A 15631-nucleotide genomic window follows, 5' to 3' on the forward strand; every position below is an offset into this window, starting at 1 on the left:
GCCCACACCCCATGCATGTGTGCTGACAGATGCATGTGCTGCCAGCTGCCCCCTCCTCCCAGACCTCCCCAGGGTAGAAACCAGCCAGGCCCCAGTGAACACCCCAAAACTTTATTAACAGAATGGTGCTTTCCAGCAAAGGCACATCACATGTAGGTGGAGCTGGCATCCCTGCCTGCCTGGCTGAGCCCCTTGCCCTCAGAGGCCCTGGGCTGCTGGGCACAGTGTCCGGTTGAGGCAGGTCTGGCAACGTGGGTGGACAGGCAGGCAGGTCTGCTGGCCGAAGCCCACCAGCAGGGTGTTGATCTCCCCCCACAGTTCCCTGTGGGGTCAGAGGTGGCGTCAACACCACGGGGCAGGCCCTGCCACCCCCCTACCCCAGCCCACCCTGCCGTACCTGGGCAGCCACTCCTCCAGGGCGGCACGGGTCTGCTCTGGGGCCTTGGTCTGCCATTTGGTCCACCCGAGCCGGTTGGCAATTCTGTGTACATGCGTGTCCACCGCTGTGTGGGGCCGCCAGGGCAGGTGAGCAGGGGCTGGCTCCAGCCACCAGAGCCTCCCACTCCCCACCCTGGCTCTCTAGGGGGCGCTGAGCCAGAGCCCGCCTCTCACCTCCCAGCCTTCGCCTGTGGTCCTGTCCCCTCTGCCCAGGCCATCCCTCTCCTTCCTTCAGGTCACGGCATGAGCACTCTGCAGAGGCCTGCTGCCCAGCCCCTGGGACCTCCCCACCGCGTGTCTCCTCACAGCCCTGTTCTCTCCTGGCACTGACCACAGCCAGCAACACCCAGTAGACAGGGACTCAGTGGGTACCAGGGTATATGCATGGAGCCAGCTGCCCCAGCCTCTAGGCTGACCCACTGCTGCCAGGCCTGGCCAGACCTAGAGGTGCTCGACCCTGTGTTCAGGTGCAGCCAGCATCCCAGGGAGTCCCGGAGGTCTCAGCTCTGGCTGACCTGTGCCCAAGAGGCAGGAGCCGCTGGAGGAGGTGTCCCTGCTCTGGGCTCCCTTCCCCCACAGGGACTGCTCACCAGCGCTGTGTGCTGGCAGGTGGCCGGACCACGCTAGGGTTTTCCTGCCTCATCACTTAAGCCCTCACTTGGCGCGCACACGGTGTCATAGCTGTGGGCACAGGCTTAGAGTCACTGCTGGGAACAGGGCGGGGGGCTCCAACTCCTGCATCCGCCTCCAGCCTCCTCGGAAAACACCGGATCTGGGACAGCCTGCCTGCTGCACTCTGTCCCATCGGAAGCTCCTGTCCGTGGGTACCAGACCTGGATGGCAGCAACTCAGCCCAGTGGGCCGTGATGAGGACCTGTCAGCTGGCACCTGCCTCTGCAGCTGTCGGGTACAGAGTGGGCAGCGTGGCAGGCCAGCTGTCTGTCATCAGTCTGGCCAGCCCTGCTTGGCCTGGGTGCCTGCTCACTGGGGCGTCCTCCCCACAGCCCTGGCCACCCTGCCTGAAATCCTGGCCTGCTGCCACAGCTGTTTCCGTGTTTGCCAGACAAAGCAGGTGAGCACGCCCATCCCCACAGGGTTTGAGCCACCAGCAGTTCCTTGCTCTGTGACATACAGGTGACAAGTGCCAGGAGGCTGCGAGGGAAGGTGCTTGGCCTAGGTCTCCAGGGGCCTCACTGGGTCCACTCACCTGAGTGGGTGGGCTGGCCCTACATCAGCACAGTGACTGTGTCACCCTCTGCCTTGGGGCCCAAGGCCACCCAGTTGGGAGCAGGCATAGCTGGGCTCAGCTCTGACTTCCATGGGGAACCCCTCGGGAGCCAGGGCTGACCCCCGAGGTCTCCCTGCGGTGGCCAGCCCAGAGACCCATCCAGAGAAGGTGGCGTTGTGACATTCCTGAAGGGCGCACCTGCACAGGCCTGCCCCGTCACAGGCAGCCGCGGACAGCACTCAGACAAGCTCAAGTGTCTGAGAGGCTGGCAGGTGGGAGCCGAGGGGTGCAGGGAAAGGTTCGGCCACCTCCCGCTGGGCCCCAATCCCCAAGGGTGAGCACACTCACTTCGACCTCCCAGGCTACCCCAGCCAGCATCTCTGGGGGCCACCCAACCCCTCGGCAGGTCCCAGAGGGGCCCTGCTCCCAGGCGGACAAGGAGGGTGGGGAGCCTCTATGGCCAGGAAGGTGCCCAGGCCTGGGCAAGATTCCAGCGAGGCCCCTCCTCTGTCCCCACGTGCCCCAGCTCTGCTCGGTCTGCCCTCACCTCGTGCTCCCCGCCCCGCCTCATGGCTTTGTGGACACTGCTCCTGCTGCCTGGTCAACCCTTCCTCCCCCTGCTGCTCCCAGTGAACCGCTGCCTCCACCAGGAAGTGCTCCTAGGGCCCCCAGGTCAGGCCCGACAGTGCCCACACGCCCCCCCACCAGTCCCCCTCCTACAGTGCAACCTGTGTCTGGGGGCGTCCTCTGAGCCCAGCACACAGTAGGTGCTCAACAGACACGAACTCATTAGAATATGTGTGGATGACAAAGACCTAGCTCAGTGCTGAGAACCCCTTTCTGGCCCTTTGGGCTGAGTCGTGGGTCCCAAGAATGTGGGGGACCCCAGCAGCAGCTAGTAGGCTAGGAACGGCCCCTCCCTCCTTCGCTGGGGGCACATGCCACTCACCAATGCCCGACACGGTGCCCCAGGCCACAGCCATCGCCAAGTGTGCCATCTTGGGCCCGACACCAGGCAGGGCCACCAGCTCTGGCACAGAGGTGGGGATGTCCCCACCGTAGTGTTGCTGCAGGATGGCACTGGTCTGCTTGATGAACTTCACCTTGGTCTGAAAGTGGGGGTGTTGGTGCTGTCAGGAAGGGGGAGGGGCAAGCCCTGGAGAGCCCACTGATGCCAAAGCTACCTGTCATCTGCCCGGGATGTACAAAGAGGCACCTGTCCACCTCTCCCAGGAAGCGGGTGCACACTGGGGCAGCAGGGAGGTGGGCCTGGGTACCTGCCTCCCACCCACCGGGGCCAAGGAGGAGAGTGTGGGGTCCGGCTTGGGCCACCCTGCCTGCCAATCTTCCCAGTGACCAGGCCAGGCTGGGCCGACAGCCGTAGGAGCCTGGGCCTGCAGGAAGGCAGGCTGGACCTGGGGCTCCCCCATCAGCTGCCAGGCCCACCAGGAGGTTCCCGTCTTCTGCTGGTCTGAGGTTTATTTAAAGCCCGTGTTATGTGCAGCGGCCCAGGCCAGTGCCAAGGGGAAGTGGCTCCACCCGCTGAGCTGCTCTCCGCTGACCCGTCCACCCTCCACCCGTGTCCTTGACGGGTGTGGGGGGCAGCCAGGCTGGGACTCCTAGCGGGTGCGGGGCTTCTGATGGAGGGTGGGGGTGACACTCTGGGGAGCCTTGGAGTCAACAAAAGGAAAGTGGGGTGGGCAGCCGGTACGGAAGGGAAGGGCCGGGTGGGGAGGAGGAGGAGGAAGGAAGGGGGGGTGCAAACAGGAAAGGTCCAGGAGCTCCTGGTGGGTCCCCGCAGGCTGGTCACTGGGTGGGGGCAGGGGCTCTGGCAGGGATGTGTATCTGGCCTTTGTGGCCCCAGAGACGCCTGGCCCCACCTTCAGCACCCCCGCCCTGGCCAAGCTGTGCTCCTCGCCGTCACCCTAGGCCGGGCTCACCCTCCAGAAGCCGACTGGGTGGATGAGTGCGCCTAGCGTGCTGTCATCCGTCTGCAGGATGCTGTCCACCGTCAGGCCCCGAGCCCGCAGCCGCTGCATGGCACCTGCGGTCACCTGGTCCTTAGTCTGGCTGGACAGCATCAATGAGAGCAGCACCTGGTACCTCCGCACCTGTGTGCAGAGAGCCAGGGGTCAGGGAGCCAGGCCTCTTGTTTATCCCGGGCCTGGCCGGCTGAGGCCTGTTTTGCCCCCTGCAAACGTGGGGACGCTAATAGTACCTGCCTCCCAGGACTGCCGTGTGACTTAAACGAGTTATGGTGCTTAGTGTCATACCCGGCACACAGTCACGCTCTGTGGCCACTGGCTGCTATTGTTACTGTCACTGCTTTGTTAAAAATCACCACACCCATTTCACAGATAAGCAGACTGACACTCAGAGAGAAATGCTCCCGAGTCAGCCAGCAGCTGGGCTTGGATTAGAACCCGGGTTTGTCTAAGGACCCAGGCTCCAGGCCAGTGCAGCTCCACAAACGTTTGTGGGTGTACTGACGTGCTGACACTGTGGCCAGCCGAAAGGAGAGCAGGAGGCCCTGGACCACGGACACTCACTCCAACCTGCTGGCTGGCCTCCAGTGAAGCTAATGATACCGCACACCTGTGGGAGGGGAGGGTGCCAGGAAGAACCGCCAGACTCAGGCTGTGCCCTGCTGGCAGCCTGTGAGGACGTGTGTGGCTAGTTGGGAGGGGGGTGACCAGGCAGACGTGGCCCCTGCCCACCTTTGGGGGTGCGCTGGCATCGTAGCAGTGTTCGACACCCAGCTGGTCCACAGGTGCATCCTTCCCGCTCCTCATGACGCGGATATGGGCCAGCTGCTGCCGCCAATCCTGGGGCTCCCAGGCCGGTGCCTGGAGGGGCTTGGCCCCCTTGGCTTCCTCACTATCATCATCTGCAGCCTCGTAGGCCACACGCAGTCTCTGAACCTTTCGCTGGCGCTTCACAGGGCGGTGGTTTTGCCTGCCATCTGCAAAAAGTGCCCCTTGGTGTTTTAAGCCAGGGCTGCAGGTGAGGGCCAGGTGTGGGCGCTACCCTACCTGCCACCTCGCCTCTCACTCAATGAAGCACCACTGTCACCTACTGCACACTGGGAACATTTGGTTCCCTGTAGCACATGTCACGTGCGTGTCAACTCCACGTGCATCAGAGTACGACCCTGCTCCATAACGTCTTCAGTGGCCGATTTTTTTTTTCCCCTTCAGACTTAGATCACCAGGTCTTTCTCCCAAGATGCCTCTAGCTGGACTTGAACTCCCAACCTTTCAGTTGGCAGCTAGTCCTTAACTAGCTGAAAACTGCGGCATCATGCCTTTTTCTTATTTTCTCTGTAGCAGGGAAGATCTGGTAGCATAGTGGCTAAGACACTTGCCTGCTAACCAGACGGCGGGCGGTTCAAACCCACCAGCCACTCCTCGGAAGGAAGGTTGGGCAATCCTACTTCCGTAGTGATACTGCCTCGGAAACCCAAGGAGGGGTCGCTATGAGTCGGGGCCGACTCGACGGCACATAACAACAACAGCAGGGAAGAAGGACTTCCGGGCTGTCCTCGGCACTGGCCTCGGCGAAGGAAGTAGCTATGAGCGCAAGGCGGGGCTGACCCACGGACGGCTCCGCACAGGGCAGCCTATCTCAGGGCAGGCTGGTGATACGGCGATCTGTTGTGCCCAGAACTAGGGTTGGGGGTGCTGGGGGCGCCTAGAACCCGGCTTCTGCGCACCCGGTTCCTTGTGTCCTGCAAACACTGCGCAAGGCGAGCTGCAGGGTCCTGGGAGCTCGTTCCTAGCTGCCCAGCATCAGCCCGCGTGGCTAGAAGCCCCGGGACCTCAGCCAATAGCACCCATATCCTGCACGTCCCTTCCCTCGCCTCTCCTCCCGTGCCCCGGGCCGGGTGCCGCGCTACCTGCAGCCGCTTCTCCCCTCTGGGGCGGCGCTGCCTCCTCCCAGCTCCCTCGCGGCCCCACGCCGGGCCCACGGCTCCGGCTGCGGGTCACCATCTTCACGCCCACCGCTTTCATGCCGGCCTCCTGTGGACTACACATCCCAGCGACCCCCGCGGCCAATCACGTGACCCAGCACTCCCCCCCCCCTCCCGTCTTTTCTCCAGAGGGCCGACCAGAACTACGACTCCCAGCAAGAGCTGCGGCTGCCCTCGGTGCCGTGACGTTGCCGGAAGTGCTGGTCGCGCTTCCGGCGGCGGCTCTGGTTGGGGGTGTGTGAGCCCTGGTCCCGTTGCGGCGGCTCGGCGCGCGGCGGCTGCGGCTCGGGGTGAGTGGCAAGCGGCGCCCCGACTACTGACAGCGCTCTGGGCCGCACTGTGGCCTGGTCCGGACCGGGCATCCGGGGAGCGGGCCGCGCCCGGCCTTCTCCTCCCTGAGGCGGTGGCGGCGGCCTGAGGAGGCAGGACCCTGTCGTATTGAGGGCCGTGTCCACCTCAGCCCGACGCTGGAGCGCCAAGCGCTCCTGGGTTTCAGGTCATGGCGGGTGCGAACGGGTCCCCGCAGCAGGCGGCCCCTCGACAGTTGCACTTGCACCTCGGGTTTAGCGAGATGACCGACGTCCGCGCTCCCACCGTCTCTCTGACCCCGTGCGCGGAGCAGCGGCTCGCTAGGCCGGCCCGCCGTTTCCCCGCTCATTTCTGGCCGTGGTTGGGTAGGACGGTAGGTCCTGCCCGCCTGAGACCCGCAGTTCTGGGGACGGGTCCTCGCATGTCTCCGCCTGTTTCCCCCGCACAGAGCAGCCCCCTGGCGCCTCCCTGCCCGCCATGGCCAAGCCCACGAGCAAAGACCCTGGCTTGAAGGAGAAGTTCAAGAGTCTCCTGGGCCTGGGGACGTCACGGCCGCACGCCAGGTCTGCAGAGGGCAAGCAGACGGAGTTCGTCATCACGGCGGAAATCCTGAGAGTGAGTCCGACCCGTGCCGTCTCTGCTGGCAGATGCACCGAAGGCTGCTACTGTGGGAGGGGTGCCGGGCGGCCCCCTGCACGGGGCCGGGGTCCCCAGCACCGTGAACCCTTGGCCGCCCGTCCTGTGGGGACTGAGGGAAGTTGGGATCTGAGTGGCCAGGTCCGGGGTTTAGATTTGCATTCAGGTGTCGACGTGAGAGTATCCCTTTGGTCAGACGCGGCTGGAATGCCATGTTCTGCACAGGTGGTTAAGTGCGTCCTCAGTGCTTCTTTTTGTCTTTGGCGCCACCGTCACATGCCTGTCACTGTGCTTTGTCCATAAACAAATGTCAAATATTTGCACTTGGAACATTTCCCGTGGCCAAACGCCCATCAGCCGATGAACGGACGTGTAAGACTCTCTATGTCTGTGCAATGGAGTGTTGCTCGGCCATAAAGAGAAACAAAGTCTTGACACACTGCAACACAAATGAACCTTGAAAACATGATCCCGAGTGAAAGAAGCCAGACACCAAAGGCCGCGTGTTGTGTGATCGCACCAAAGTGATACGTCAGGGGCAGACGAGTCCATGGGGATAGAGGGTAGATTTGTAATGGCCAAGGGCTCAGGGGAGGGGCTACGGGGGAGTGATTGCTTAGTGGGAAAGGGTTTCTTTTATGGGGCGATGAGAGTATCGTGGAGTTAAGGGCACAACCTTGTGAATGAACTAAATGCTGCTGAAGCGTGTGTTTTAAAACAGCACAGTAAGCTTTATGTTGCACGGATTTTATTTCAATTCAAAAATTTCTACATCTTAACAAAATCATCCCTTGACAACACCTCTTAGCAAAATAACAGATTGGCTCATAACGTGAAGAACATCACCTGTGAGTAATAAGCTTCTTTAAAACACCATCTGTGTGAGATCGGGTGGTCAGTAACTATGCTAACGCGGGGATGAGAAAGTAAGCGGGCGTGGAAGCTAGAGCTCTGGAGATGACAGTACAGCCAGACAGAGAAGGAAAATGATGGTGCATTGTGAGACGGGGACCACCATTACTGGATAATTTATGTAGAAATCGTTAAACGGGAACCTGATTTGCTGTGTAAACAAACTTTCACCTTAAACAGAGTAATGTTGTTATGTGCCATGAGTCGGACCTGACTCATAGCGACTCCTCCTTGGGTTTCCGAGGCAGTATCTCTACAGAAGTAGATTGCCCCATCTTCCTTCCAAGGAGTGGCTGCTGGGTTTGAACCGCCAGCCTTCTGGTTAGCAGTCAAGTGCCTCAGGCACTAAGCTACCAGAGCTCCTAAAATACTTAATAAGAAAGAAAAATTGCAGTTGTCAAACAAACAAACAAAAAAGTGGCCCATTCTCACTCCACCCAGATGGAGTAGTAAACCCTTCAGTGACTCTTGGTATCAGAGAGATCTATGAGTCTGCAGTCTTGGGAAACACAGTGTGGTTCTTAGCTGTTTTGTGATAAGTATTAAGAACACCTGTCGCCTGAGCTCAGGCCCTTTTTTTTCTCCTGTCGTTTTTCTCTAGGAGCTGAGTGTCGAGTGTGGTCTGAGCAATCGTATCCGGGTCATAGGGCAGATTTGTGAAGTAGCAAAAACTAAGAAATTTGAAGAGGTAGGTTTGTCCCTCTTGGGCAGCTTGAGAGAATCAGGAGAGCTGTGGCAAAGCCTGGGTTCTCTCTTGCTAGGTGCACCGCTGACAGCTCTCTCTGCTACTGATTTGTATTTCTGGGAAATTTACCTTCATCTCAGTGCTAAGAAAACTTCTGGAAATGTCTCGAGCAGTACTGGTCCATGTCAGGTTGGAGGACACAGGAGCTTAGGGTTTTCCAGCAGATCCTGGAAAGGGTTTGTGGCAGCTCACGGAAGTGTCCTCCCGTATCAGGAAGTGGAGGGGAGGGAGAGTAGGGAGCATTGGGAAAGACCGTGGTCTCAGAGAAGAACTTGGGGCTTGGCGGCCTTGTTGCCATTTGGGAGGGGCTCTTGCTTGGTGGCCCTGAGCAGCGTCACGCATGTAGCCGTGTTTATTTTGGCCACATATTTCTACATTGTCCTCACGTCCAGCAGACAAAGGTGGGGTGGCACCATTTGTGGGGTGTGCTGGTTGCTGGGGAGTCTCTGGGTGGTGCACAGAGTTACTGGGTGTGGCTGCTCATTGAAAGGTTGGCAGTTCCACTTCCCCCAGAGGCTCGTGGGAAGAAAGGCCCGAGGGGCTGCTTCTGGAAAGTCGGCCATTGAAGCCCCGGCGGAGCCAGTTCTACTCTGACACCCGTGGGTCCCGTGAGTTGGAGTGGACTCGACAGCAGTTGGTCTTTGGGAGAAGCTGCCAGAGCCCTGCCCGGGGTTCCCGTGAGCGACTTGGGAGGAGGTGTGGGCGTCTCACCTGGCAGATCCGGGTGGTATAAAGTGAAGGGTGAGGGTGGCTGCTGCCTGGCAGCAGTTCCTCGGAGACAGGCAGGCTGCACCAAGGACAAGTGTGAAAAATGGGCACCTCCTTTCAGAACGTTACCTGTACCTGTGCAGGTGCAGAAAGGGGAGCTGTGGCCCGGCAACCAAGCAGGCCTACGAGGTTGGTGTTGTCCCCGGGGCCGTGTCTGCATGGTGGCTGCCAAAAGCCACTGCAGGCTGGGGTGGCTTTGCTAAGAGTTCTGTGAATGGGACAAGGGAGGTGGGGGTTCCAGTGGTTCCTGAGCTGGGCAGGCATAGCCAGGCACGGCCACTTTATTCTCTTCCTGAGAGGAGCAAGCCCAAGGGAGGACGAGTGGTCCAAAAACGCTGGTGGGGGAGGTTGATGGGGAGAAGGGACAGTGACACCAGGTGAGTGCAGGTGCTTGCAGGATGAGACTGACTGTGGGTCGCTTCGAGGAGTGGGACCGAGCTCTCTATGGGCTGGCTGGGAGCTGGAAGGAGGCAGATTCCAGAATCATCCACAGGCCTTCCTTCACAGGTAGAGTCAGGGCACATGTATGGTGCCAGTTGGCTTGTGATTGGTGTGTTGAAGCCAAGCCACTGAGTGAGATTTTTGGGTCAGACTGCAGCCCGGGGACTACTGTAGCTTTTAGGGTTCTGAGATGTCACCCAGTGCCTCCTCCACCAGGGTCTGAGCAAGCTGTCCACTGGAGCGCCTTGCCTGTCCCTGGAGGAAGCCAGCAGGCAGGTCCTCTGGCACCCCTCCCCAGCCTTTGCTCTGGAGCCGTCCCATCATTAGGCCTGATGTCATCATGGAGACCCATGCAGCGTGGGCTTCAGAGGACTGGGTTCTAGGTCTAAGGTCCCATTGTGTTGCTCTGCCTAATCGGTGTCCTCTGTTTGACGGATACCCACGCAGCGTGGGCTTCAGAGGAGTGGGTTCTGGGTCGAAGGTCCCATTGTGTTGCTCTGCCTAATCGGTGTCCTCTGTTTGACGGATACCCACGCAGCGTGGGCTTCAGAGGAGTGGGTTCTGGGTCGAAGGTCCCATTGTGTTGCTCTGCCTAATCGGTGTCCTCTGTTTGCTGGCGGCAGCATGCCGTAGAAGCCCTCTGGAAGGCTGTCGCAGACCTGCTGAAGCCAGATCGGCCACCAGAGGCCCGACACGCTGTGCTGGCCCTGCTCAAGGCCATCGTGCAGGGCCAGGTAAGGGTTGGGTGTACAGGGGCCAAGGTCGGGATGGGGTGCCAGGCAGTGTCCTCTGACCTCCCGTGCTGTGCTGTGTGTGGGTTCTGGGAGGGGCAGGGTGGAGGGTACAGGGTGCTGGGCTGAGATGCTACAGGAGATTGGGTTGAGGGGTTACAGAGGCTTGGCTGAAGGACGGGATGAGGCCAAGGCCTCTGGGGGCCTCTGGAGCTGGATCCCCTACCTGGGCTTCTGTGGGGCCCTCTGAGCCCCCGGGTCCTCATCTGGCAGAGGGAGTAGGAGTCATGCTTTTTGTCTCTGGGACATCCTTAGGGTTAAAAAAGGGTTTATGGGAAAGTGTTGGCGCTGTGATTGGCTCTGTGAGCTGTCATGTTAGGTGGGCTCACGCTGGCTGCCTTGGTTCCCTTGCTTCTAGCACACTGGTCCCTCTCATCTCACCTGTCCAGTTTCCTCCTTCCTGTCTTAGCCCCTCTGTGAGGCCATACCCCTCCAGGACTTGCCCTGGGGCTTTGGCTTTGTTGGACCTTGTCAACGTCTTTGAGCAACATGTGTCTGCCTGGGTTTGGGCTCTGGAGGGCAGGCACCGCATTGTCCCTCTATTGTGAGACCACCACTGGGCCCAGAGCCATACACTAGGTGCTGCACACTTAACTGCTAACAGTGGCCATCGTGGTGGGTCCCGGCCGGGGGGGGTCACATTCTGATTCCTCCCATGGTGAGTTCTGTGCTTGGCAGGAGGGTCCCCGGGTTGGAGGCTCAGTGCCCATGGCCCTCCTTGAACTTCTCAGCAGCTGCTTGGGAAGCCCGGGCTGTGAGTCTGGCAGGGCTGTGCTGACCACCTGGTTTTCTCTTCAGGGGGACCGCCTGGGCGTGCTGCGTGCCCTCTTCTTCAAGGTCATAAGGGATTATCCCTCGAAGGAAGACCTGCACGAAAGGTTGGAAGTGTTCAAGGCCCTCACAGACAACGGGCGACACATCACCTACTTGGAAGAAGAGCTGGGTGGGTGCCCCACCGGGTGTGAGGTTTCTCCGGTGGTGGGGATCACATTTAACCTGGGATGGCGCCTAGGAGGGTGCTGGGAGGGGTGCTGTAGTTCACAGCACAGCCTGAAGAGGGCGCCACGCCACGGGTCAGCTCCGGCTCCCAGGGTCGGACCTGGAATGGGAACCTGAGTCTCCTGGGGGCTTGTTAAAAATGCACATGCCTCCAGGCCCTGGGACACACAATCCCTGGAGGGGGGGTGTCTAGAAATGTTCGTGTGAGCAGGCATGAGGGCCAAGGGTGGGGCCACCTAGTTGTCAGCCACGGGCCGCCCACTGGAGGTTGTGTGTTTGTCACCCCCTCCTTGCCCACTGCCGTCTCCCACTCCCAGTCTCCCGTCTGCTCACCTTCCCGTCTCACTGACGGGAAAGGTCTCTGATCGCCTGGAGAAGAGGAGGAGGGCTTTGCTGCTCTGGTGCCAGAAATGGGCCTCCCAACCTGGTCCGTCTCCAAGGCAGGTGCAGGCAGGGAGCTGTTCTCAGGTGTCCTGCCGAAGGTGGTTTGGCTAGCAGCCAAGTGTGTGCCTACATATCCTAGAAGCACTCAGGGTGCCCATCTACGCGGGGGGTCAGGGCTCTTGTGTAGAGTGCACGGCAGCCCTCAGGCCAGCCCCTTGGGCCTGGCGCCTGGCCTGCCCATCAGTGTGAGGTGCCCATGGAGGTGACTCCCACGGTTAGCAGGAGTTGGGGAGCCATCCTGAGCCAGGCGAAGGGGAGAAGGGCAGCCCTGTTGCCATGCCAACCCTCTGCTCCTCTCCTCCCCTCCCAGCTGACTTTGTCCTGCAGTGGATGGAAGTTGGCTTGTCCTCAGAATTCCTGCTGGTGCTTGTGAACCTAGTCAAGTTCAACAGCTGCTACCTCGATGAATACATTGCATCCATGGTTCAGTAAGATACAGATGCGTGTGGCGGCTCTGAGTGATTGGGGCCACCTCTTGTCTTAGGCTTGCACTGTAGGCAAGCAGTTGTTGAAGCATCAAGCATGTGGGCGAGTGGGACATGGGGACTGCCACCCTTTGTTCAAGTTGATGTTTGTTTTTAATTTTTATTGTGATTTGGGTGAAAGTTTAGAGAGCAAATTCAGTTTCCATACAGCAGTTCACATACACTTTATTTCATAACACTGACTGCAATTTCCTACAATACAACAGCTCTCCTCCCACTTCCTCCCCATAGTTACCTGTTCCCTGTGTCCTTCCCTCCCTGCACTCCTGCCCCTTGAGCTGTCTCCTTGTGTATACACAGCCCTTGTATTCTCCCATGATTGATCTCTCCAAGGAGTGTATCTACCTAATGTAAATGTTCAGCTCACATGCCTGTCTTTTATTTGGCTGGAAGCCATGGGTGTGGGTTCAATTCCAGACCTGAAGGGCAGCTAGGGGCCATAGGCTCAGGGCTTCCACCAGGCTCTATCGGACCAGCAAATCTGGTCTCTTTTTTTTTAATTCAGGTTGATGTTTTGAGGCTCGACCTGGTGGTGGTTTTTCTTTTTTGGCACAAGCTCGTGGTCTCACATGCTTTTGTTGTTGCTGTTTGTTTTCAAAGACTTTTGTGACGTCTGTGAAGGTGGGGGCTTTGTCAGGTTCACGCAGGCACTCAGCACTGAGGGGCTGGCTCAGCAGAGCCAGCTTCCGCATCCTTGCTGGGTGGGGGGCCCTACGGAAGGGCCAGCCTCTCGCAGAGACAGCTTTGTGGCACAACCGCGTTAGATCAGGCCGGCCCAGGCCCTGGCACGCTCTCGGAGTGTGGAGCTCATTTGGGCGTTTCCCCCACAGAATGATCTGCCTGCTGTGTATCCGGACTGCGTCCTCTGTGGACATTGAGGTCAGTAGCTGTGTCCCCCGGAGATGGTCCCTTTCACTCTGGTGCTGAAGGAGCTGGGTCTTATGGGCTGTGAGCAGGTTCTGCTTGGCTCCACACCGGCATGTGACCTGGGTGAGGTGTCTAACCTCCCTGAGCCTCAGGAGCTTGACCTGGAGACAAGGAAGAGGCAGGGATGTTTAGGGGCCATCAAATTCTTGTTAAGGGAAAAACTTGGAAGCAGGCACTTGGGATGGCTGCACAGCCTGGTGGATGGAACTAACATCACTGGGTCACATGTGTCAGAGACACTGCCTCGGCGAAGTTCTGTTATGTTTTCCCCTCAATTTTTTTAAAAAAGAAAGCTGTATGATGCAGTAGTTTTTGCTGCCCACAGAACCCAGGGTACAGTCACTGACCTCCAGGTGCTCGGCCTTGGGGTTCCAAGGGAGGCTGCTGTGGCTGTGGAGACCACGGGAGGTAGGCAGGAGGCCTGGGATGCTGGCTTCCAGACAGTGGTTTTGACCCTCCTGTTCCCAGGTCTCCCTGCAGGTGCTGGATGCCGTGGTCTGCTACAACTGCCTGCCTGCTGAGAGCCTGCCGCTGGTCATCGTCACCCTGTGCCGCACCGTGAACATCAAGGAGCTCTGTGAGCCCTGCTGGAAGGTGCACGGAGTCGCCGTCCCGAGAGGGCCTCCCCACGGGGCCGTAGACCTGGACCACGGAGGGGGCAGGGCCATCGGATTCACCTGTTGAGGGGCCGCTGCTGGCGTTTTTCCAGGCGTTTGGGAGCTCTGCTGCCCCTGTTGTGGGAGGAGCGAGGCTGGTGGAGGGGCTGGGTGTTCAGGGCCCCAGGATGGGTCTCGGCCGAGCCCTGATGAGTGTGCTCTTTGTCCCAGCTGATGCGTAACCTGCTGGGAACCCACCTGGGCCACAGCGCCATCTACAACATGTGCCGCCTCATGGAGGACAGGTGAGTGCGCTGTGGTCTGCGTGGCGAGGTCTCGGCTCTCACGGCCCACAGCAGTTCAGCTCGGCCAGCTTCCAGAGGAGTTGCGTGTGCTGGTTCCTCCTGACCTGCACTGGCCTGGGCGTTCCGTGTTCTAGAAGCTCTCACTAGGGCTCGCAACCAACTCTCCTCTCCTGCACCCATCAGACCGTAATGTGTGCCCCTTGTTCTGGTACGGAGGTAAGACTCAGGTCACCCTCGCCCCCACCCCCCACAGCCAAACAGTCTCTCGGGTTTCATTGGGCTCCTGTACCCCCTCTGGCCCTCCTGAAGTCCACTTGAACCTCTGGTAGCTGGGCCACTTTGCTGAAGGACCTTGCCTGACTGCACTATCATTAGCTAAAAAGTGCAGTGACTCCTGGTACCCCACGATGAAAGATAGACTCCTGGCCTTGGATGAGGCCCTGGTGCTGTGGCCTGGCCTTGCCTTGTTGACCTCTCCCCAGCTCTCCTCCCCACCCTTGGTCCTCTTGTCTTCCACATACCAGGGGACTTGGCACACTGTTTCCTCTTGCTGGCTGGCTCCTCCTCCCCAGCTGTGCCTTGAGGTCTCAGGCCAGCGAGCTGGTCCCTGGCCCCCGAGTTGGTTTCACTTGAATCCCGCACCCTTCTTCCACCGTCATTATTTTTGATTTCATCGAGAGATAATCCATACGTCGACGTGTCACCCACTTAAAGTTGCAGCTTGGTGGCCATTGGTTTGTGCACAGAATGTGCAGCCATCTCCACAGGCAGTTTCAGAACATTGTCATCGCCGCAGAAGAAGCCCCGGACCCTTCAGCAGTCACTGCTCAGTGTCTCTCGGCCCCCCAGCTCCAGGCAGCTGGTGGTCTGCTGTCTGTCTCTGGACCTTGCATAGGGATGGAGTCACACTCTGTGGCCTTTTGAGTCTGGCTGCTTCACTCGGCACTGGTTGTAGCATGAGTCAGAGTTCAGGCCTTTCTGTAGTTGAGTAACATTCCGTGATTGGACCGGTCGGTTTATCTGGTCATCCGCTGATGGACATGGTTTATTGCCCTGTATCTTCAGTTTTCTTTTTTTAAACCCATGCGTCGTTGCTATTGTTTATACTTTTTGCGTGTATGGAGTTTTACTGGTGGTGGTCTAGCTTTTTGCTTGTTAGAAAGTTTGACTCATCTTTATTTTTTTAAATTACTGTGATTTTGTCAGGCAGCTCTAATTAGGGATTGGAAAAAGTAAGCAAGAAGTGCAGTGAGTTCCTTCCTGTGGACCCCTCCTTCCTCTGCGATTTCGTCCTAATGTTAATGTCTCTGGAGCTCCTGGGTGGTGCAGGTGGGTAATGGGCTTGGCCGCTAGCTGAGTCCACGCAGGGCACCTCAGAAGAAAGGCCTGACAGTCTGGTTCTGGAAAGTTCACTCCAGGCAAGCCCTACGGAGCTCAGGTCCACCCTGGCACGCGTGGGACTGGCATTGTGTTGTGGTGTGTACCTTACAGGTGACGAGCAACGTTGGTATGTTGGTTAACTCAGATGCTTTGTGCGCGTGGGAGGAAGTGCAGCCACAATGCTCCCGAGAAGTGAGGACGGCCGGGCTTTATCGCTCGTTCTCGGGACGTGTTATCGGAGGGGCCGGTTCTCTATC

The 15631-nt window shown here is 59.1% G+C and overlaps 2 protein-coding genes across 2 annotated transcripts in view; one reads left to right on the forward strand and one right to left on the reverse strand.

Annotated features, from left to right (window-relative positions):
* Nucleotides 1-198: 198 nt before the first annotated feature.
* Nucleotides 199-5700, reverse strand: NTHL1 (nth like DNA glycosylase 1). The gene is made up of 6 exons (XM_007939529.1): nt 5562-5700; nt 4384-4628; nt 3607-3777; nt 2616-2775; nt 398-503; nt 199-322 (listed from the first exon to the last, which is right to left on the reverse strand). The coding sequence occupies exons 1-6, from the start codon at nt 5698-5700 to the stop codon at nt 199-201; spliced, it is 945 nt and encodes a 314-aa protein (XP_007937720.1).
* Nucleotides 5701-6422: 722 nt separating this feature from the next.
* The window catches only part of TSC2 (TSC complex subunit 2), a 32248-nt gene continuing 23039 nt past the window's right edge, over nt 6423-15631 (forward strand). Inside the window, exons 1-8 of the mRNA XM_042780771.1 lie at nt 6423-6560; nt 8095-8181; nt 10071-10181; nt 11037-11181; nt 11992-12109; nt 12997-13045; nt 13562-13687; nt 13921-13994. Coding sequence (XP_042636705.1) covers nt 6423-6560; nt 8095-8181; nt 10071-10181; nt 11037-11181; nt 11992-12109; nt 12997-13045; nt 13562-13687; nt 13921-13994 — 848 coding nt within the window. The remainder of the gene's footprint in view (nt 6561-8094; nt 8182-10070; nt 10182-11036; nt 11182-11991; nt 12110-12996; nt 13046-13561; nt 13688-13920; nt 13995-15631) is intronic.

The sequence above is a fragment of the Orycteropus afer genome, unplaced genomic scaffold (assembly GCF_000298275.1).
Source record: "Orycteropus afer afer isolate SDZICR_OR568_19922 unplaced genomic scaffold, OryAfe1.0 scaffold00061, whole genome shotgun sequence".
Taxonomy (NCBI): Eukaryota; Metazoa; Chordata; class Mammalia; order Tubulidentata; family Orycteropodidae; genus Orycteropus; species Orycteropus afer.